This window comes from Schistocerca nitens, chromosome 5 (genome assembly GCF_023898315.1).
Source record: "Schistocerca nitens isolate TAMUIC-IGC-003100 chromosome 5, iqSchNite1.1, whole genome shotgun sequence".
Classification (NCBI taxonomy): domain Eukaryota; kingdom Metazoa; phylum Arthropoda; class Insecta; order Orthoptera; family Acrididae; genus Schistocerca; species Schistocerca nitens.
This window is the reverse complement of record NC_064618.1, coordinates 464216072-464240321: the sequence shown is the minus strand read 5'-3', so window position 1 is coordinate 464240321 and position 24250 is coordinate 464216072. Positions and strand designations below refer to the sequence as shown.

General features: G+C 41.4%; 1 protein-coding gene across 2 annotated transcripts in view; it reads left to right on the top strand.

Annotated features, from left to right (window-relative positions):
- Window positions 1–24250, top strand: part of LOC126259420 (endoplasmic reticulum metallopeptidase 1-like) — a 316942-nt gene that overhangs the window by 263432 nt on the left and 29260 nt on the right. For both annotated transcript variants that reach the window (XM_049956203.1, XM_049956202.1), the window contains 7 exons: window positions 162–293; window positions 684–804; window positions 884–1189; window positions 1765–1994; window positions 3997–4177; window positions 7030–7214; window positions 8736–8891. In XM_049956203.1, coding sequence (XP_049812160.1) covers window positions 162–293; window positions 684–804; window positions 884–1189; window positions 1765–1994; window positions 3997–4177; window positions 7030–7214; window positions 8736–8891 — 1311 coding nt within the window. The remainder of the gene's footprint in view (window positions 1–161; window positions 294–683; window positions 805–883; window positions 1190–1764; window positions 1995–3996; window positions 4178–7029; window positions 7215–8735; window positions 8892–24250) is intronic.

Genomic DNA, 24250 nt, shown 5'->3' with positions numbered 1-24250 from the left:
ATCATAACTGTCTTAAGAGAATATTCTTGACTTGCTATCGATAAATTTTTAGATGCTTATTTGTTACATTGATTAAATATATCCTCCTACAAATAAGAAGAATTACAAACAGATTATTCTTTACTGAATTCATATTAACTTGATAACATCCTTGTTTATAGGCTTCACATGGTTTCATCACCAAACATAAATGGGCAAAAGAGGTCAGAGCTTTCATAAATCTTGAAGCATGTGGTGCTGGAGGCAGGGAGGTTCTCTTTCAAGCAGGCCCAAATAATCCATGGCTAATGCAGGTATAATAATTGTAATATTATACATTCCTTAGGATTTTTGTAACCCACATGTCTTAGTAATAAAAATCTCAGTTCTGTAATGTCAGATTCTACTGCAGACCTTCATGTGTGCAAGATGTTGACAAAACAGTAAAATGTGAAATAACACGTTTATTTGAAAGGAAATTTCAAGCAGCAGTCATAATTTCTTAGAATTTGCCTGCAGCCCTTCTTAGAAAATAATACTGTAAAAAAAGAATGAGTACAATAACTGAAGTTAATATTAATGTATGAAAATTACATTTTGTTATCTTTAACATTTGCTGCATGTCATTTGAATGCACCATTATTTGTTTCTCAGTGTCATTTGTAGTGACGTTTGGCACTCACAAGACCTATCTTCCTCAACAGAAGTACTCTGAATCTGTTCCCTATCCATATGCTTCATCATTGGCACAAGAAATATTTCAAAGTGGTATTATTCCTGGTGATACGGACTTCAGAATTTTCAGGGATTTTGGGCACATTCCAGGTAACACAAATTACAGCATTAAATTTGACTGTTGGCAATTATCTGATGAACTGACAAAATAAGTTTGGTTGTTTTGTAGGTCTCGACTTCGCATGGTCAACAAACGGCTATGTGTACCATACTAAATATGACAATGTGGAACAAATTCCATTGGGTACTCTGCAGAGAACAGGTGACAATATTCTGGCTCTTACTCTCAATATGATCAACAGCCAGGAAATTGTTGAAGCAGAACTACACAGTGAAGGAAACTTAATATTCTTTGACTTCCTGGGAGCATTCATTGTGCGGTGGTCTCAACTGTTGAACAGATTCATGAACATTATTGCAGTTGCTTTTTCAGTTTATACTGTGAAGCAGAATATGATAGCTGCCACTGATCATGGTAAGAAGGATATTCACATAAGAAGCAAATAACATTTTCTAAAAATGTTTTCACGTTTATTAAATGGCATTCAGCCACAAAATTGCTGTAATGAATGAATCTTCATCAATGTGTTTTTCCTCCAGTAAATTCTTAAAATGATAGTTCGGAAGTGCTCTTTGTTGTTCAATTTGTTGTTCAGTTACCTAAGCCCATTGACTAGATTTTTGTTAATTATTCAAAATTACAAAATTTAGAGTTCTCAAAAATCTTTATTTTTTCATATTTTAAATTATTTTGTGAAATGAACTGAATAACTACATAAATTAATCAGTGTCAAATGTCAGTAATGTTAGTAGTAACTTCACTATGGCAAAAAATGTGCCATAACTTTAACAAACAAACGGAAAGGATATTACTGCTTTCTGAACCTAAGATTCGTTTTAGTTACTCTAAATATATGAGATTAAAAATCACAGTATTAAATGTACAAGAGATTGAAAATCAAATTATGTGAGATGTATAAAAAATTGATGACTGTTTCTGAAGAGAAACAATATAACTAAATTAAGCTAATTTTGTAATTACTGTTACAGATGTGAAGAAAAATGTGTACTGGAGACATCTTTGTATGACTGCAGTGTCTGCTATATGTTCATGGCTATTAGGAATTTTGGCATGTATAACAATAGCTGTTATTCTTACTTCAATAGGATGTACTATGAGCTGGTATGCTAGGCCAGTGTGGATTTTTTTCTTGTACATAAGCCCTGCACTTGTTGTGCCAATGGCTTTTATCCTTGGCCTTAGCCATATTCAGAGAAAGGTAAGCTTAAGTGTTCTTTAATGACACACAGAATTTGAACCATAATTTCGATCAAGAGTCCTCATTATTAAATTTAAAAAAAATAAAAAAAATGAGAATACATATGATGTGCTGAAAGTAAATCTGTAGTATAGGAACCAAGGGAATTTTGTCAGCGAAGACTACAGTTACAGTGTACATGGTACAAAGTCAATTTTTGTCCGTACTACCACAAAAGAATGCTTAAACAAGACTGTATCTAACAGGAGCACCATAAAAATTATATAAAATTACCTGTTCTGTAGATTCTAAATTTAATCTCCATGTATAAATGGCAGAGAAAAGTGTAACAAAATATATTCTGTTGCCCATAAAATGGAAACAGAGTATATAGTGGTAAGTATTAAGCAACTACAGGTACAAGAACAGATTTTCAGACACAAAATATCACTTGCCTTAGAGATGAGGCACAGTGCTGAAAAATATCCATATCTGTAGAATTATCTGAAGTACTGTGCAGATCCATTCTCTTCAGTCAAACAGTTCATTAAAATTGTATGGATCTGGGGATGACAAAGTGGAGGAAAAAGTTGTTGCGATGGAAAGGAGGGGGGGGGGGGGGGTGACAGGCAGGCAGCAGAGATATTAAAGTAATTTACATTTTTTGTGCTCCCTTTTTGTCTGTCCATTTTTATAGAGCTAAACTTTTCCCTGACAGACTACGGTACTGACTAGTGAAAATAAAATAAAATTAAATGGTAATTTCAGAGAGGCAGTATCTTCACAGTAGAAAACCGTTATTATGGTACATGCTAATTTAGCCCTTGTGCAACAGGCTCCAACTGACAGACCTTATGAAAATGGCATCAAATTTTAAAGAAAAAATTTAATACAAAAAATGGTACCCGACAGAGCACTTCAGGAATAAATGAAACAAGCAAGCTGTGATTGTACTTCAGTATTTATTCATTTTGAATTGTTCTGCAAAAAAATGTGTAATCTTAGATAATGATTTTCAGCTGCTGTCTAATGATAGGCTTGTAAACCAGAAACCACTTAATGAGACAAGTAAGACTGTCAGCTATTCACAACTTGCAATTGTCAGTAACAACACACGTAAGTTATTGTATGTGAATTTACTGGACCAATACTTGCAATAATGGAATACAGTTAACATCGTTTTGATTCTTGAGGAAAGTGCCTGTGTGAATGGTGACGCATAAAGTTCTTCGGAAAGATTGGAAAGTGTGAAAAATATTTTGCCTGGGGACTTTGATACTGTACAGTTAATTTTCCATGGCAGATCATATTCATACCAAATACTGCTAACTTTCTTCTGATGTGGAACATAAGCATTCACAGTACCAGCAAATGTTAAATAAGAACTGGAATCTCATTTGGGACATGGGATTTTCTTTATATAACCCAACCTGCACATTATCCATTAACGCTCAGTTTGGGTTGAAATATGCTTATTTTTGTTCTTTGAAGTACATGCTGAAGAATAGAAATGTGTCTTACACATACGCAGATTTAACTCTCATTACCCCATTTTATTCCAAATAACAGTAAGTCATCTTCATGTCTTTTGATTATAATCCTAGCTGGCATAATTTGTGAGTAGCCATTACTTTCTAAATATGTCTGAAAGGAGGCATCCTATGTTTAAGGTTATTTGAGATTCATCTGCTTAGGTGGTTTCGTATGACCCAACATAAGAAACAGGATTTCGATTAATAGAGCTTTCAGTTGCTTGTATGGACAAATTGACAATGTAAAGAAGTCTGTTTCGCATGGAAATGGCAATAGCTTTGATGGCTTTTATTTCCATCCAAGGCAGTGAGTAATAAAAGAAATATTGCATGGCAAATTCTGTCACTGTCTTAAAAACAGAAGTTTAGATATGTTTAAGTCTCATTCAGTAATGTAATAAAACAGTAAGATAAATGTTATGTCAAGTCCATATTTGCAAAACAAACAGCTCTCGCCTGCTGCAGCCCTCAACAGAAAGCTATTGTTTCAGGTGTTCTCCTCTCCATGGACAGTTTTCCAACTGTATTGTGATGGTTATCAAATTGCATGGACCTTAATACTCACATTCTGCACTTTGCTATCAGTGCGCAGTGGTTTTGTTGCCTGGATGTGGACATTTTTTCCATGTATTGTGAGTCTGTTGCAGAGAATAACCTACCGTCGTTGGAGAGGTAAGTGTTCCTCTGAAATCTAACAGTCTGTTTTCCAGTCCATAAAGAAAATGTTTGTGTGCAAGAGAATTTATTTTATGTTAATCAACATAGCCAGTTAAAATTGTTTCACACCAGTTACCACTGCAAATGCACAAGTCTGAGAGTGATAGTAGCATTTCTAGCCTGCACAGGAACATGTACTTCCTATGTTTCGTCAGATTGGTACAACCCACAGAAAGCATTTTCCAATTTTTCATATCCCCTCCCCATTTTGCAACTACTCCTGACTTGTAGAATGAAATTTTCACTGTACAGCGGAGTGTGCGCTGATATGAAACTTCCTGGCAGATTAAAACTGTGTGCCGGACCGAAACTCTAACTCGGGACCTTTGCCTTTCGCGGCCAACTCCTGACTTGGTTTTCCAGTAAATCCTTTCTGTAGATTCTCATTTGTATCTGTGAATAGATGTAGGTGGGGATACAACAAAAGTGATATGGAAAGACAACTGTATGACATATTGTAGACACACAATTAAAGCTGTTATCGTGTTATTGACACATTTACGTACTGACTGGACACTTATGAGCTGAAATTAAGGGATGAGAAACTGGGATTGTGAAGAAAAATTTTGTTTTACCAAGTGATCTGCCTGCATTATCCAATAATAAAGAGATGAATGTGTAAGTTAAATCTTGTTTTGTTGTAACTTGTACCTTATTAGGTTCATTGCTCCCAACAAACCAGGTCTGTAAAATGTTTTATTATTTTCAACATCTGGTCAGTTCTTTATCTTCAAACTGATTTTAAGCAGTAACAGCTAATGTGTTTGAATGCTGTGTAAATAAAAACTAATGCTTGGAAGTCTCATGCAGATATGAATGAAACATTACCACATTGTTTGCAACCCACTCCTTAATTTATTCATCCCTCCTCTGCTCGTCCCCTCCCCCATTTAACTGGCAATCATCATTGATTTTTTTCAACCAATGTCTCATTAGTTTATCATCATCCTTATTATTGACATAATTACACAAGATTGAATTATATACATGAACTAATTGCAATGAAAAACTTAAAATGTAATGTCGTCCATGGTTCAAGCAAAGTGGCAGTCTTGTTGACCTAATTTAATAAAGCTGAATAAATGAATTAGAACTTGGTGTGTGGTTTGTGCACACTCGTATTTTCCTACACACACACACACACACACACACACACACACACACACACACACACACACACACACACGTACCTATATATATGCACTTTTTCCAAGTAAATTTGTGTGTTACTAAATAATCATATTTAAGTAGGAATGGTTTTGGTGATTGTTCCAAAATTACAGTTCTTGTCCTCTAGCATCATTCTGTAAAACATTCCACCACAATCATAGTCATTTAGGAAGAAATACATGCTGAAACACTTGTCTCTTTGTTGATACCTTCAAAATTTTATACACATTATGCTCTGTCCAGTTAAGTCCTTATTAAAGCACTGGTATGTAAGATATGTTAATGACAATAAAAAACATGAAAGCATAACTAAACTTTTTGGGTGAATATATAAATATAGACTGTATCTAAAAACAAAGATTATGTGACTTACCAAATGAAAGTGCTGGTAGGTCGACAGACACACAAACATACACACAAAATTCAAGCTTTCGCAACACTGTTGCCTCATCAGGAAAGAGGGAAGGAGAGGGAAAGACGAAAGGATGTAGGTTTTAAGGGAGAGGGTAAGGAGTCATTCCAATCCCGGGAGCGGAAAGACTTACCTTAGGGGGAAAAAAGGACGGGTATACACTCTCTCTCTCTCTCTCTCTCTCTCTCTCTCTCTCTCTCTCTCTCTCTCTCTCTCTCTCTCTCTCGTGCGCGCGCGCTCGCGCATATCCATCCACACATATACAGACACAAGCAGACCTTTAAATATGTCTGCTTGTGTCTGTATATGTGTGGATGGATATGTGTGTGTGTGTGCGCGCGCGAGTGTATACCCGTCCTTTTTTCCCCCTAAGGTAAGTCTTTCCGCTCCCGGGATTGGAATGACTCCTTACCCTCTCCCTTAAAACCTACATCCTTTCGTCTTTCCCTCTCCTTCCCTCTTTCCTGATGAGGCAACAGTTTGTTGCGAAAGCTTGAATTTTGTGTGTATGTTTGTGTTTGTTTGTGTGTCTGTCGACATGCCAGCACTTTCATTTGGTAAGTCACATCATCTTTGTTTTTAGATATATTTTTCCTACGTGGAATGTTTCCCTCTATTATAAATATAGACTGTTGTACATTACTTCTGAACTATAATTGTTTAATAATCAGTTTGTGATAAGTGTGCAGTGATTTGATTTCATTAACATTGACAAGATTTGTCATTTTTTAAAAAAAATGAGTATATAATCATACAGTTACTCTAAATTTTATTTATGAAACAGTAAAATGAGATAATAAAGTTAATTTGTTTGAGTTGTACTGTATTCTCACTGTAGTTATTATTTAATTTTTTTTAATCGTCTGCTCTTCAAATCATTGTGGTGCTATGTACCCATCCACTCTTTCATTTGGAACTCCCAAATTTCCTCCCCACCTCCACCCACCTATAGTTATTTATTTATTTATTTTTTATGTGTGTGTGGAAGAAAAGAAATGCAGATTGCATATCTGCATCAGCCGGTTGATGAGGAGTACCTCTTAAGTAGTTAGCTATGGAAGAACATGTGTATAGTTATTTATAGTGATGTTGAAAAAACAGCTAGTGTTTCTTTGTTTGTGTGCGCGCATCATTATTTCCTTTATGCATGTTTAGACCTAGTATGAAGCAACTGTGCCTTTATACAAAATGGTATTTAGAAACTCAGTAAATCATTCTGTTGCAGACTGGAAGTGGCTTGTCCTGCATGTTGGTGTCATCCTTCTACCATTTTGTCAGTGTTTTTATTTAATACTTGGTGCAATGGGTCTGTACATACCCATCATGGGACGTGCTGGTTCAGGCAACTATTCTGAAATTGTTCTGGCTGGCATCACTTCAGCAATGTTTGTTTTGTTGTTCAGTTTTATAGTAAGTTCAGATATATCTCTTCTGCTTGCATTATTTCCTCCACTGATTTGTAATTTTATCACTATTGATATTATTTCTCTTGCAGATGTCAAGTTACTTTTTGTTCATAATTAAGAAGAAAATTTCTTTAAAATCATTGTAGACAAGAACTGTAGTTAGCACCTTTGTAAATAAGAACAATGCTTCAGAGCAACAGCTCATACAGTACTGAATTATATGCAGTTGGTCACTTTACGGGCTTTTCTCGCCACTGTATTTACAGTCTCTTGTTTTGGTCTTCTTTTAAGCTGGAGTTGTTAATAATGAAATGGGTATTCAAATCTTAGTGTTAATAGCTGACATTAAATTCTCAGTAAGGGTTCTCATTAATTTGTTGGAAAAAGGAAAGGAACAGCCTTCAATCATTAAGACTGTTATGCACATTATAGAAGCCTTAATCATGACATTTTGTAGCTATACTGCAAGTTTAATGTTCTTAAATTTTTCTTTCATTTTGTTCAACAATTTGATTTGTTACATAGTGACTTAGTGACTTGTGCATGTTTGTACGAGGGATTGGTGTGTGTGTGTGTGTGTGTGTGTGTGTGTGTGTGTGTGTGTGTGTGTGTGTGTGTGTGTGTGGAGAGCTATTGTTACGGTTAATTGTTTATTGTAACAGGGTTTTGCAGAGGGTCACATTCAAATTAATTTTTTTACTATACACTGAATAAATTAAAGAATACACCTTCTTGGGTAGGAAATTCTTACAGTGGGATTTAGTTCTTGACTATTTTATATGGAATGTTTTTGAACAGCATGTGTATCTTAATTCCTTTGTTATGTTTGTTACATTCTCCATTACCTTAGACAGCTTGATTTTCTACTCTATTATGAGCATTCACTACAGGAAAGTAGTAGATAAATTTCCTCAAATATGTTAAAATGAAGAAATGTTTGTTCTAGTCACTAAGTTACTGTTTGTGTAGACACGGATATATTTTTAATGAATGGATCAACCCTGTATCTGCTACATTTAAGGAACTACTCTGGAGGTACAAAATCCCACCATGTAGTGTTCATAGGTTTTCCCCAGTTTATATGAAGAAAGTGAATGATATGCATGAATTATGTAAAACTTCTTAAATTTCTTTGGTCTTGTATTGTTTTATAGTATGACACAGTGACTCTTGTAATTATAACAAGTTTGTTTACATAATGTCTCTTTTCTTTTTTTCATTGTCCTGTACTTGTCTTAGTTGTTTCAGGTTTGCCATTAGGTTTGTATTTTTTAACATTACAGTTTGTGGTTATTCAATGTTGTGAATTCTGTGTATATAATATCAGTGTTTTTTCTTCTGTGAATTACAATTATGAGTACCTGCTACATTAATATGAAGCCATCAGCTAGGAGGTGGTGGTGGTGGTGGTGGTGGTGGTGGTGGTGGTGGTGTGGAGGAATACAGTTACGTATTTTTTTTTTAATCTGTAGTAGCAATTAGTTAACACACTGACATTCTATATTTCCTTCTATTTCTATTATAGACTCCACTGATACTACTAGTGAGAAGACCAACAAGGATACTTGGTCTTTTTGGAGGCCTCTCTCTCATGGCTATTATTCTTTTAATTTTAACACCTCTGGGCTTCCCATATTCAGGGGATCCAGCTTCTCCTGCCCCACAGAGATTCATGATAGCAGTAAGTACCATTTTAAAGCACTATCAGCATCATTGTTTTTCTCTATTTTTATTGGTAGTTGAAATTATATTCATAAATGTTATTTTCAGCAATTTGAACTCAAACTGATTGTTCATACTTCATATCACACTAATTTTGTGGAAGAAACACAAATTAAATAGGTGTAGAATTGTATGCTGCTGCTGCTGGTGATGCTTTTCTCGTCCGTTTAGCTTCACATTAGTAAAAAAACGTAACATCTTATTCTATGACCAAAAGGCTGTTATTTTTCTTCCTCTACATCGTCCATCATCATCATCATCATCATCAGTTTATTTCAGTAACCAATATTACTATTGACAGTGAAATGACGCGCAATATCTCTAGTAAATCTAACATTGGTTTGGAAATGAACTAAGAATACAGCTATGAAAACTGTTTAAATCTGTCCTTAGAAATAAAATATTTGCCATAACATTATGTGTGAATGTGATTTACAATAAAAGTAGTTAGGTAATTAACTGGCACACTGTTATTTATCTATTTATTTCGGTTTGCTAATAAATTAGTTACTATTCAGTGCTGATCAAAAGCAGTGGTAGTTAGAGACCCATTTGTAAATCAAATCAATGAGAGCTTATTCTAATTATATACATTTCTGTGAATGAAATCAAAACTTCTACTCTTAACTTCTGGTGACTGGAAAAGAGAATGGTTACTAAATTAGACTGTGTACTTTATTCCAAATGTATGGTGGCTCATAATTGCCTCTCATACGTTTTCCTGGTAGCCTGTTAGAGTTCATTGGACTACAGTAATCAGGGCCGTTTTAAGGCACAAATTCGTGCAAGTCACCACATGGGGCACCAAGCTAAGAAGGGTACCAGAGGCAACAACTGTAAGAATTATGTACAGGATATATCACAATAGGTAGTGGCCATGTGAGGTGCCAGGGATGCCTAAGTGCAAGATTTATATGTAATGTGTATTACATTTGATAGCAAAAACTGACACTGGTAAGTCTTAGAGTGGAGAAAGGGGAGAGGGAGGGTGCCAAATAATAAGTATTTTCTGTGTAAAAATGTTCTCGAACCACCCCTGACAGCAATGAATTTTATTTCAAAGTATAGATACTAGTGAATAGTCATTTATTGTTGTTGTATCTTACATTTGTTAATAATTTAATTAAATTAAAAGACACACTTAAAGTAATAATATAATTAGCTTGCATCAAATTATAGATAATAAGATGGAGTAATGTAATATTTTAAGTTCTTCTCTGATAAAGAATAGTTACATTTACATAAAGAGCTAATATCAACAACAACCTGCTTAAAATATCAGTTCATCCTTCATTAAATCTGTGACCAAGCAGTAATATTTCCGTACCTGTGTATCACGTGTATTATTTTGCAATACACCTAACTACATATTCTTGAAGGCTACTTTCCTTTAGACTGTTCATGATCTTCATTCCTATACATTGGGAAGTTTGGGCATGTAAGTTTAATAAACAAACAAAAGTCACAGAATTAAATTTGTTCTAAAAAAAAATCAGGGCTGGCCCACAGCATGCCAAACTTCGCAGAAGCAGGGTGTGTTGGCCGCGGGTGGGCCAAAGCCCTGCCTGTCGAGGAAGTACCCCCAAATAATGCAACATTTCATGTTGCATTGTGGTGCGGGATTTTTTTGTTCGACCCAACTCTCTTCAGTTTGGGTGAATCATGGTGACGGTACTGTTTATCGTTCACTGTTTGTTTGGGGTATGAAGGATATTCACAGGTCTGGCAACTGCTTGCATAAAAAGAGGCAGTCTAGTGATCTATCACCACATACCTTCAAAATTGAATGAGAATGACGAGAGAGGGATAATAATTATCTGTATGCATTATGCGAAAGTTAGATGAGTCTCAGCCACAGACAATTCTTCCATCAGTGCCACAGTTCCTAGTTGTTTCTCGGTCTGGCGAAGGTCAAGACTTCTCCACAGTCAGTCCTTTCATTATTCAGAAAGGTGTCAATGCAGTGGCAGGTCCTGTAAAGTCTTGTTCCCGATTACGAAATGGCACCTTGTTGTTATAAACATTAGTGCCCTCCAGGCACAAAAATTGCTGTGAACTCCACTGCTACACACCTTCCCTGTCTGGGTGGAAGCGCACCACACTTTAAATTCGTCACACAGGGTGGTTTATACACGCTCACTCGATGGATTGCCCAATGAGGAAATTTAAAACTACCTGTCTGACCAGGGCGTAATAGCTGTACAGTCATGAAGAGTTGGCAAGGACTTGGTACCAACCCATACTCTCTTCTTTACATTTGACAGAGTTCAACTTCCATCGAACATTAAAGTGGGATCTGAGATAATTTCAGTTCGTCCTTACATCCCCAACCCTACGCGTTGCTATCGGTGTCAGTGGTTTAATCATACCAGCCAGTCATGTTCCAATCTTGTCAAATGGATTAGACGTGGCTGGGATGCCCATGATGGTGATTGTCCACCTCCATCCCCTCGTTGCGTCGTGTGGCCAACCATGCTGCTTCCTCTAGAGATTGCCCCATTTTCAAAGACAAACGAATTATTCAGGAAATTCGAGTGAAGGAAAAGGTGTCTGCGTTTGCTGCTCGTAAGTTATTCAACAGTCGAAAGCCCACTGTGCCCCCAGCAGGTAAATATAGTACTGTCCTTGCATCTCCTCTACCTACTAAGGAGGCAGCCACGCAGACTTGCGATCTCACCTTCAGTGCCATGGTCATTAGATCGGCCAGTGCAGAGATTGCCCGTTTAACCTCCCCACTATCACCTGCTCACTCTACAGCTCCCCCTTCATTGGCTCCTTCTAAATCACAAGCCCCAAACCCGGACGCCTGGATTTCCAAAAAAGGGCCTAATCGCAAAGATTTTTTACGTAATTCAACTTCACAACCACAGATTCCTCCCTCATCTCAACTTCCTGTTTCCAAGAAGGCTCATAAGAAACAAAGTTCCTCTCCTTCTCCGCCACAGCGTGTCTCATCTACAGTGCCACCTGGCGATAACTGCCCTCGGCAGTCTTCAGTGTCGCCGAGGTACACGGCTGGCAGCGGATCAACCTGCCAATTGCCGGTGAGAGGAGGTGCCCCCGAACAACCTATGGATCAGGATGTTCTGCCTTTGGCTGAATGCCATTCCAGGCTGTCGGCCGCCGGCTTTCAACGGTCGTTGAGTTGACAGCAACCATGGTAAGATTCTTCCCTTTCCTGTCCACCCCATGTCAATTATCCATTGGAATATTCGCAGCATTCGAGCCAATAGGAATTAATTGCCGATCCTCTTAAGATCGTCTTCTATCATCAGGAAACTAAGCTGCATCCCCACAATTGCTTTGTTTCCCCTCATTCAGTCAGTTTGGTTTAACCTCCCCTCTGATGGCACTCTGGCACACGGGGGACTTAAGATTCTTCTCCATGATATTGTCCATTATCACCCAATCCCCTTAAACAGTTCCTTCCAATCTGTCACTCTCTCTCTTTCCCTTTCTGGGTACACCTTCTCTCTTTGTACTGTATACATTCCATTGTCCACACTGATGGCAAGAGCTGATCTCCTTCATCTTCTTGGTCAGCTCCCACCCCCCTATTTGCTGGTTGGGAACTTCAATGCCCACCACCCACATTGGGGATCTCCACATCCTTGTCCGCGAGGCTCTCTATTGATTGACCTCTTCCACCAAGCAGATCTTGTTTGCCTCAACACTGAGGAACCTACATTTTTGTCTGCCTCCACGACAAATTTCTCTCATCTGGACCTTTCAGTCAGTATTGTTCAGCTAGCTCGGCGCTCTGAATGGTTCGCTCTTGCTGATACACACTCGAGTGACTATTTCCTGTGTCCTTTGATTACAGCCACAACTGCCATCTATGCGCCTGAGATGCTGGAAGTTTTCCCAAGCCGATTGGACACTTTTCTCCTCTCTAGTGACATTAGATGATCACCACTTTCCTAGCACTGACAATGAGGTCACTCATGTTACAGAAGTTACTCGTACAGCCACGGAATGTTCAATATCTTGCACCTCCGATTTGCCCCAGCGCCCCCAGTTCCTAGATGGAACAAGGCATGCCGTACTGCAATATGCGAGTGGAGACGTGCTCCTTGCGTTTTCCGCCACTATCCTACTTTGTCAAACTGTATCCGCTATAAGCAGTTACATGCACGATGCTGTCGCATCATCCACGATAGCAAGAAGGCAAGCTGGGACTGCCTTACTAGCTCCTTTAACACCTGAACTCCCTCCTCAGTAGTTTGGAGTCGAATTCTATGATTATCTGGCTCATCTAGTTTCTCCCCGATCTCTGGGCTCACTGTTATGCATGATACCTTGGTGGACCCAGTTGCAGTTTCTAACTCATTGGGCCAGCTTTTCTCCCAAAGAAACATGCAGTGGAAGTGTGACCTCTTGCTTTCTCCTCTCAAAATAGCAAAGCTATAATACTGTTTACTCCATGTAGGAGCTCCAACATGCACTCTTCTTCTCACTCTTCCACCCGATGATGTCCACGTCCAAATGGTAAGTAAGGTTTTGGAGCATATGGTGAATTGCCATTTAGCCTGGTGGCTGGAGTCCTGAAATTTTTCAACACCTGCCCAGTGCTGTTTCTGAAAGCGTCATTCTACAGTTGACCATCTTGTTGCTCTCGCCATGAAAAATTTTCTCAGGAAATGCCAAACGACAGCAATGTTTTTTTGATCTGGAGAGAGCATATGATACCTGTTGGAGGATAGGCGTCCTCTGCACACTGTTCTTTTGGGGCTTTAGAGGTCAGCAACCCCTTCATATTCGTTAATTTATGACAGAGTGCACATTTAAAGTGTGGGTGAACACTACTCTCCCCCGTACTTTCTCCCAAAAAAAAAAAAAAACGGGGTGCCCCAGGGCTCCATGTTCAGTGCTGTACTGTTTTTCATCGCCATAAATCCAATTATGGATTGTCTCCTTCCTGATGCCTCGGGCTCCCTCTTTGTCGATGATTTTGTGATCTTCTACAGCTCTCAACGGACCAGCCTTCTTGAATGATGTCTTAAAGAATGTCTCGATCGCCTCCACTCTTGGGGCATCGAAACTGGCTTCCGCTTTTCTCCCAGTAAGACCGTATGTGTAAATTTTTGGCGTCGTACAGTGTTTCATTCACCTTCCCTATATCTAGACCCTGTCAACCTTTAATTTGTGGACATTTCCAAATTATTGGGACTTATATTTGACAGAAAACTGTGCTGGTCCTCCCACATTTCAAATCTTCGGCATCTCGACTATGTCCACCACCATGGGTTGCATTTAGCGTCTGAAGCTTTTTACACCGGCCCCAGGGAAAGCCTTTATGCTGAGACTGCTGAACCTCCACTGTCCATTCGGCAAACTGTCCTTATGAGTCGTTACACTGGTCATCTGTCTTCCATGCCTGCTTATCCGGCCAATGCCCTTTTTTTACGATGCCTCCTTTGATTTAGGGTATGCGGGCCACCCTTCCCCTCGACTACCACCGGGAGTCCACTTTCATCAACTGCTATGTTCTCTTTCCTTCCACTTTCCTAAAACTTCCTTGACAACGGGGGGTACGGCACCACCTTGGCTTTGCCCCCAGACCTGCCTGCTCTGCGATCTTTGTCAGCTTCCCAAGGATTGTACCCCTCCTCTCGTTTATTGTTGGGAATTTGCTGATCTATGCGCACAAATGGAGGATGTCACATCAATTTACACTGACATCTCAAAAATAACATTTGGTCATTCGGAGTGCCTATATTGTTGACGACACCCCTAATAGATTTTGGCTTGCCAATCAGTGTTCGGTGTTTACTGTGGATATTTATGCTGTTCTCCGGGCTGTCTAATACATCTGCCGGCATAAGCAGATACAGTATATTATACGCTCGAATTCGCTCAGCTCTCTCCTGAGCCTCCAAGCACTTTATCCTGTCCACCCTCTGGTCCACTGGATTCAAGACTGCCTCCACTTACTCCACGTGGGGGGCGTCTCTGTAGCATTCCTCTGGATCCCAGGGCATGTTGATATCCATGGAAATGAGGCAGCTGATATAGTGGCCAAAGCTGCAGTCCCTCTTCCTCGGCCCGCTGTCTGCATGGTTCCCTTCGCCAATCTACAGTGTGTTTTATGTCATTGTGTTTCTATTTCATGGCACACACATTGGTCTACACTTCCCAATAACAAGTTGCATGATGTGATACATCTTCCCTGTTCTTGGACCTCTTCCTCCTGACCTCATTGTCGGGAGGAGGTAATTTTAACTAGACTCCAAATAGGGCACTGTCTTCTTAGCCATAGTCATCTTTTAAATGGCAAACCTCCCCCCACTTTGTCCCCACTGCTCTCAACTGTGGACGGTGAGACACCTTTTACTTCAGTGTCCTTAGTTTACTCTGCTACATGCCCGTTTACAGCTGTTGCCTAATATATCTTCCATTTTAGCAGATGACACTTGCTCAGCCGATAGTGTCCTCGTGTTTATCAGTGTCAGTGAGATAACATCAGTCATTTGAAGCTCTTTTTTTGGGGAAAACAACCCTACTTGTATAGTGATTTTCTAAGCTGTCTCTCCCCCCCCCCCCCCCACCTGCTCCACATGCGGCTGATTTCCCAATCAGTTTTTTACTCTTCCCTAAGCCACAGAATGGTCACTTATGACCATAGCATTTTTGCGCCCTAAAACCATAACAAAAAAGAGAAGTGTGTTCGAAGCTCTTAAATGATAGAGTACACAATCCCCTTTGGTGTGCAGCACACATTTCTGATGACATTTATTCTGGAGCTTTCATATCTGCAGTATATTATCAGCGTCTTCAAAAATCAGAGCCATACCTTATTACTGATTGAAAATAATAATAGTGTGAAATTTTTAGTTTATGCAATACCAACAGCTGTTGTATGTCTGTTAAACTCTTGGGTGTGAACTTTGATTTCAAATTAAATTTGAATCTTCACATAGATTGTATATGCACAAAATGCTCAAAGATGAAATTAATAAATGAAAAAAAAAAAATTGTGCGTCCATATCAACTACTCGGAATATTATTTGAATTACAAATGTAGACCTGCTACTCACCATACAGCGGAGATACTGAGTTGCGATGGGCACAAAAAAAAGATTCACACAATTATCGCTTTAAGCCATTAAGGCCTTTGTGTGTGTGTGTGTGTGTGTGTGTGTGTGTGTGTGTGTGTGTGTGTGTGTGTGTGTGTGTGTGGTTTTTGCACAGATGTCTGCAGTCTGACAACTGAAACCACTCTGCGAGCAGCAGCACCAGTGCTGCAGCACACATTGAAACTCTTGCCCTGCAAGAACTTGAGCAACATGCACAATGCCACCTCAAAAATCTCTCCATCGTGCTCACTTCTTTTTCCAGCCTCTGAGTACCACGATCCACCATGTCTACAACCACCTCCAAACCTTCCCCATGTCGGCTCATAGCTGACGAGCCCTGTCTTGCAGACCAACTACACAGAACCCAGAACCTAAACAGACCTGCAACACAGTCATGAACCTTTCCTCCAGAAGCCTTACTCCCACAGAAATATCAGTCCTTTCCAAGGGCCTCACCTTTTGCCCCTCTCCCAAATTCAATCATGCAGGACTAGTTAAAGACCTTCTCCCCTTCTCCCCTTCTCCCGGTCCCTAAAGTGGAAACACCTTTTCGCCACCAACCCTACCAATCAGACTCAACCAAATACCAATATTGAACCTTGCCTAACTCAGTTCAATCATCTATCCAACCGTGATCCACCCTCACTGCCTCCAAACCACCCCCTGTTAACTTTCCAGAATTTCTTAACCTCGAACCTTGCCTCACCCTCATTCCCCAAATCCCTCAACATGCAAATTAACCTTACATGAGCAGAAAGAACTGCAGTCAACCATCTAAACACTGATCCCAACCTTATAATTCTACCTGCAGACAAAGGCTCCACCACCTCGGTTTTGAACCGCAAGGATTACGTGGCGGAATGACTCTGTCAGCTGTCAGATACTTCCACCTACAAACCTTGCCACAGTGACCCCATTCCAGTAATCCAGCAAGATCTCCAGGCACTACTCAAATCCTTAGGCTCATCCAAGAACCTCTCAGCAATCTCTGTAATTACCCCTACCAGTCCCTGCACTCCCAGCTTCCTAAAGTCCATAAACCGAACTATTCAGGACGCCCCATTGTGGCTGGTTACTGTGCCCCACTGAGAGAATCTCTGCTCTCGTAGACCAACACCTTGAACCTATTACCCAGAACCTGTCCTCCTATATAAAATATAGCAACCACTTCCTCGACTGACTCTCCAGTTCCTGTCCCTTTATCACATGGTGCCCTGCTCATCACTATTGATGCCACCTCCATGTACACTAACATTCCTAATGTCTATGGCCTTACTGCTATCGAACACTACCTTTCCAAATGCCCTGTGGATTCCAGACCAACAACCTCCTTCCTAGTCGCCATGACCAACTATATCGTCACCCACAATTACTTCTTTGAAGGCATTACCTACAAACAAATCCAAGGTACGGCTACGGGCACCCACATGACATCGTCCTATGTCAACCTATTCATGGGCCATCTAGAGGAATCCTTTCTAAACACCAAGAATTCTAAACTCTTCACCTGGTTCAGATTCATTGGATGTGAGGATGCCCTATTCACATTCCTCCAGAGCCTCAACAACTTCTCCCCCATTTGCTTAACCTGGTCCTACTCAATCCAGCAAGCCACCTTCCTAGATGTTGGCCTCTACCTCAGAGATGGCTGCATCAGTACCTCCATCCATATCAAACCTACTAACCTCCAGCAATACCTCCACTTACACAGCTGCCACCCATTCCATACCAAGAAGTCCCTTCCATACAGCCTAGCCACCTGTGGTCATCTCATTTACAGTGATGAGCAGTCCCTTTCAAAATATACCAAGGGTCTCATTGAAGCCTTTACTGACTGCAATTATTCTCCCAACCTTGTACAAAAACAAATCTCCCAGGCCTTATCTTTCTGGTCTCCCACCACATCCCAAAGTCCCACAGTCCGGCCACAGAGGAGCATTCTCCTCGTAACTCAGTACTATCCTGGACTGGAGCAACTTAATTACATTCTCTGCCAGGGTTTAGATTACCTCTCGTCATGCCTTGAAATGAGAAATGTCCTGCCCACTATCCTTCCCACCCCTCCTACAGTGGTATTTGCCGTCCACCAAACCTACACAATATACTCGTCCATCCTTACACAACCCCTGCTTCCAATCCCTTACCTCATGGCTCATACCCCTGTAATAGACCTAGATGCAAGACCTCTACATCTACATTTATACTCTGCAAGCCACCCAACGGTGTGTGGCAGAGGGCACTTTACGTGCCACTGTCATTACCTCCCTTTCCTGTTCCAGTCGCGTATGGTTCGCGGGAAGAACTACTGCCGGAAAGCCTCCGTGCTGCGCGCTCGAATCTCTCCAATTTTACATTCATGATATCCTCTGGAGGTATAAGTAGGGGGAAGCAATATATTCGATACCTCAACCAGAAACGCACCCTCTCGAAACCTGGACAGCAAGCTACACCGCGATGCAGAGCACCTCTCTTGCAGAGTCTGCCACTTGAGTTTGCTAAACATCTCCGTAACGCTATCACGGTTACCAAATAACCTGTGACGAAATGCACCGCTCTTCTTTGGGTCTTCTCTATCTCCTCCGTCAACCCGATCTCGTACGGATCCCACACTGATGAGCAATACTCAAGTATAGGTCGAACAAGTGTTTTGTAAGCCACCTCCTTTGTTGATGGACTATATTTTCTAAGGACTCTCCCAATGAATCTCAACCTGGTACCTGTCTTACCAACAATTAATTTTATATGATCATTCCACTTCAAATCGATCCGCACGCATACTCCCAGATATTTTACAGAAGTAACTGCTACCAGTGTTTGTTCCACTATCATATACTCATACAATAAAGGATCCTTCTTTCTTTGTATTCGCAAAACATTACATTTGTCTATGTTAAGGGTCAGTTGCCACTCCCTGCACCAAGTGCCTATCCGCTGCAGATCTTCCTGCATTTCGCTACAATTTTCTAATGCTGCAACTTCTCTGTATACTACAGCATCATCCGCGAAAAGCCGCATGGGACTTCCGACACTATCTACTAGGTCATTTATATATATATTGTGAAAAGCAATGGTCCCATAACACTCCCCTGTGGCACACCAGTCGTTACTTTAACATCTCTAGACATCTCTCCATTGATAACAACATGCTGTGTTCTGTTTGCTAAAAACTCTTCAATCCAGCCACACAGCTGGTCTGATATTCCGTAGGCTCTTACTTTATCAGGCGACAGTGCGGAACTGTATCGAACGCGTTCTGGAAGTAAAGGAAAATGATATCTACCTGGGAGCTTGTATCTAATATTTTCTGAGTCTCATGAACAAATAAAGCGAGTTGGGTCTCACACGATCGCTGTTTCCGGAATCTATGTTGATTCCTACAGAGTAGATTCTGGGTTTCCAGAAATGACATGATACGGGAGCGAAAACCATGTTCTAAAATTCTACAACAGATCGATGTCAGAGATTTAGGCCTATAGTTTTTGCATCTGCTCGAAGACACTTCTTGAAAACTGGAACTACCTGTGCTCTTTTCCAATCATTTGGAACCTTCTGTTCCTCTAGAGACTTGCGGTACACGGCTGTTAGAAGGGGGGCAAGTTCTTTCGCGTACTCTGTGTAGAATCGAATTGGTATCCCGTCAGGTCCAGTGGACTTTCCTCTGTTGAGTGATTCCAGTTGCTTTTCTATTCCTTGGACACTTATTTCGATGTCAGCAATTTTTTTTGTTTGTGCGAGGATTTAGAGAAGGAACTGCAGTGCGGTCTTCCTCTGTGAAACAGCTTTGGAAAAAGGTGTTTAGTATTTCAGCTTTACGCGTGTCGCCCTCTGTTTCAATGCCATCATCACCCCGGAGTGTCTGGATATGCTGTTTCGAGCCACTTACTGATTTAACGTAAGACCAGAACTTCCTAGGATTTTCTGTCAAGTTGGTACATAGAATTTTACTTTCGAATTCACTGAACGCTTCGTGCATAACCCTCCTTACGCTAACTTTGACATCGTTTAGCTTCTGTTTGTCTGAGAGGTTTTGGCTGCATTTAAACTTGGAGTGAAGCTCTCTTTGCTTTCGCAGTAGTTTCCTAACTTTGTTGTTGTACCACAGTGGGTTTTTCCCGTCCCTCACAGTTGTACTCGGCACGTACCTGTCATTTTACGATTGCCTTGAACTTTTTCCATAAACACTCAACATTGTCAGTGTCGGAACAGAAATTTTCGTTTTGATTTGTTAGGTAGTCTGAAATCTGCCTTCTATTACTCTTGCTAAACAGATAAACCTTCCTCCCTTTTTTTATATTCCTATTAACTTCCATATTCAGGGATGCTGCAACGGCCTTATGATCACTGATTCCCTGTTCTGCACATACAGAGTCGAAAAGTTCGGGTCTGTTTGTTATCAGTAGGTCCAAGATGTTATCTCCACAAGTCGGTTCTCTGTTTAATTGCTCGAGGTAATTTTCGGATAGTGCACTCAGTATAATGTCACTCGATGCTCTGTCCCTACCACCCGTCCTAAACATCTGAGTGCCCCAGTCTATATCTGGTAAATTGAAATCTCCACCTAAGACTATAACATGCTGAGAAAATTTATGTGAAATGTATTCCAAATTTTCTCTCAGTTGTTCTGCCACTAATGCTGCTGACTCGGGAGGTCGGTAAAAGGAGCCCATACATCCTCCTACTACCACCACCGCCGCCGCCACCACCACCTACTCCAGTCTGGTCACTAACATCACCTATCCCACCAAATGCAGGGCTATCTGTGAAACCAGTCATGTGATTTACAAGCTAAGCTGCAACCACTGTGCTGCATTGTAGATAGGCATGACAACCAACAAGCTGTCTGTTTGCATGAACGGCCACCGACAAACTGTGGCAAAAAAAAAAAAACAAGTGGACCACCCTGCTGTTGAACACGCTGCCAAATATGGTATCCCTCATCTCAATGACTGCTTCACAGCCGGTGCCATATGGATCCTTCCCATCAGCACCAGCTTTTCTGAATTGCGCAGGTGGGAACTTTCCCTGCGATACATCCTACGTTCCTGTAACTCTCCTGGCCTCAACCTTTGTTAGTCACTGTCCTCACCCATCCAGTCCCCTCCCTGTTCCCATTCCAGCACTACACAGCCATTTCACCACCCCACCAAGTCTTTTAAGCCATTTCACCACCCCACCCAGTCTTTGAAGCCATTTCACCACCCCACCCAGTCTTTGAAGCCATTTCACCACCCCACCCAGTCTTTGAAGCCATTTCACCACCCCACCCAGTCTTTGAAGCCATTTCACCACCCCACCCAGTCTTTGAAGCCATTTCACCACCCCACCCAGTCTTTGAAGCCATTTCACCACCCCACCCAGTCTTTGAAGCCATTTCACCACCCCACCCAGTCTTTGAAGCCATTTCACCACCCCACCCAGTCTTTGAAGCCATTTCACCACCCCACCCAGTCTTTGAAGCCATTTCACCACCCCACCCAGTCTTTGAAGCCATTTCACCACCCCACCCAGTCTTTGAAGCCATTTCACCACCCCACCCAGTCTTTGAAGCCATTTCACCACCCCACCCAGTCTTTGAAGCCATTTCACCACCCCACCCAGTCTTTGAAGCCATTTCACCACCCCACCCAGTCTTTGAAGCCATTTCACCACCCCACCCAGTCTTTGAAGCCATTTCACCACCCCACCCAGTCTTTGAAGCCATTTCACCACCCCACCCAGTCTTTGAAGCCATTTCACCACCCCACCCAGTCTTTGAAGCCATTTCACCACCCCACCCAGTCTTTGAAGCCATTTCACCACCCCACCCAGTCTTTGAAGCCATTTCACCACCCCACCCAGTCTTTGAAGCCATTTCACCACCCCACCCAGTCTTTGAAGCCATTTCACCACCCCACCCAGTCTTTGAAGCCATTTCACCACCCCACCCAGTCTTTGAAGCCATTTCACCACCCCACCCAGTCTTTGAAGCCATTTCACCACCCCACCCAGTCTTTGAAGCCATTTCACCACCCCACCCAGTCTTTGAAGCCATTTCACCACCCCACCCAGTCTTTGAAGCCATTTCACCACCCCACCCAGTCTTTGAAGCCATTTCACCACCCCACCCAGTCTTTGAAGCCATTTCACCACCCCACCCAGTCTTTGAAGCCATTTCACCACCCCACCCAGTCTTTGAAGCCATTTCACCACCCCACCCAGTCTTTGAAGCCATTTCACCACCCCACCCAGTCTTTGAAGCCATTTCACCACCCCACCCAGTCTTTGAAGCCATTTCACCACCCCACCCAGTCTTTGAAGCCATTTCACCACCCCACCCAGTCTTTGAAGCCATTTCACCACCCCACCCAGTCTTTGAAGCCATTTCACCACCCCACCCAGTCTTTGAATTTCTTTTTATTTCTCTGCTTTCCACTACTTACCCCCTCCCCCTCCCCACCTTATCTCCAACCCTCTGCCTAAACTGCGGCACTTCACTGTCTGTCACCCCCCACCATACTATCCCTCCCCCTCCTCCATACTACCACTCCCATCATGCACTGGTGCTGCTGCTCGCAGTGTGGTTTCAGTTGTCGGAGACTGCAGACGTGTGTGTGTGTGTGTGTGTGTGTGTGTGTGTGTGTGTGTGTGTGTGTGTGTGTGTGTGTGTGTTGCTGACAAAGGCCTAAATGGCCGAAAGCTATAATTATGTGAATCTTTTTGTTGTGCCTATCATGACTCGCCATCTCCACTATATGGTGAGTAGCAACTTTCCTTCTCTAATATTGTTACATTCCATCCTGAATTTTCCATTGTTTGAAATATAAACCTGCATAATTTACTTTATTCTTAATAAGTACATTCCAGTTTAAACTCTTACCTAGGTTTAGTCCTAGAAATTTGACTGATTCCACTCATTCTAGGTCTGTAATTTCCTGTCATTTCAACTGCTCGGTCTTGAATAGCACAACGTGTTTTTTGAGATGCTAAGTCAACTAGTTTAGCTAGAACCATGTTCCTAAGCTAATGAGAAGTAATAATAATGCAGTCACAAGTTTTTTTTTCTGCTTCATGACCTTTAGTTATAAAATACGTATTATCATATGGAGTGTTTACGTTGATGGGCACATCATTAACATAGAATAGGAGAATAGGATCAATAATAGAGCCTTGGGAGTCACAGTTATTGTTCCCATTTTGTAGAACAATTGACTGTACTCTTTGCCATTCATGAGAATTAAGTCACTGTAGTGCGCTACATGCCCATTTGATATAACAGGGTCTTACCTACGAGGTGCATTCAAGTTCTAAGGCCTCAGATTTTTTTTCTCCTGACTGGAAAGAGATAGAAACATGCGCATTGTTTTAAAATGAGGCCGCGTTCATTGTCAATACATCCCAGAGATGGCAGCACCGTACGGCAGATGGAAATTTACCGCCAGCGGCGAGAATGAGAACCGTTTTAAATACTTAAAATGGCGACGTTTTCCTTACTTGAACAGCGTGCAATCATTCGTTTTCTGAATTTACGTGGTGTGAAACCAATTGAAATTCATCGACAGTTGAAGGAGACATGTGGTGATGGAGTTATGGATCTGTCGAAAGTGCGTTTGTGGGTGCGACAGTTTAATGGAGGCAGAACATCATGTGACAACAAACCGAAACAGCCTCGGGCTCGCACAAGCCGGTCTGACGAGATGATCGAAAAAGTGGAGAGAATTGTTTTGGGGGATCGCCGAATGACTGTTGAACAGATCGCCTCCAGAGTTGGCATTTCTGTGGGTTCTGTGCACACAATCCTGCATGACGACCTGAAAATGCGAAGTGTCATCCAGGTGGGTGCCACAAATGCTGACGGACGACCACATGGCTGCCCGTCTGGCATGTTGCCAAGCAATGTTGACGCGCAACGACAGCATGAATGGGACTTTCTTTTCATCGGTTGTGACAATGGATGAGACGTGGATGCCATTTTTCAATCGAGAAACAAAGTGCCAGTCAGCTCAATGGAAGCACACAGATTCACCGCCACCAAAAAAATTTCGGGTAACCGCCAGTGCTGAAAAAATGATGGTGTCCATGTTCTGGGACAGCGAGGGCGTAATCCTTACCCATTGCATTCCAAAGGGCACTACGGTAACAGGTGCATCCTACGAAAATGTTTTGAAGAACAAATTCCTTCCTGCACTGCAACAAAAACGTCCGGGAAGGGCTGCACGTGTGCTGTTTCACCAAGACAACGCACCCGCACATCGAGCTAACGTTA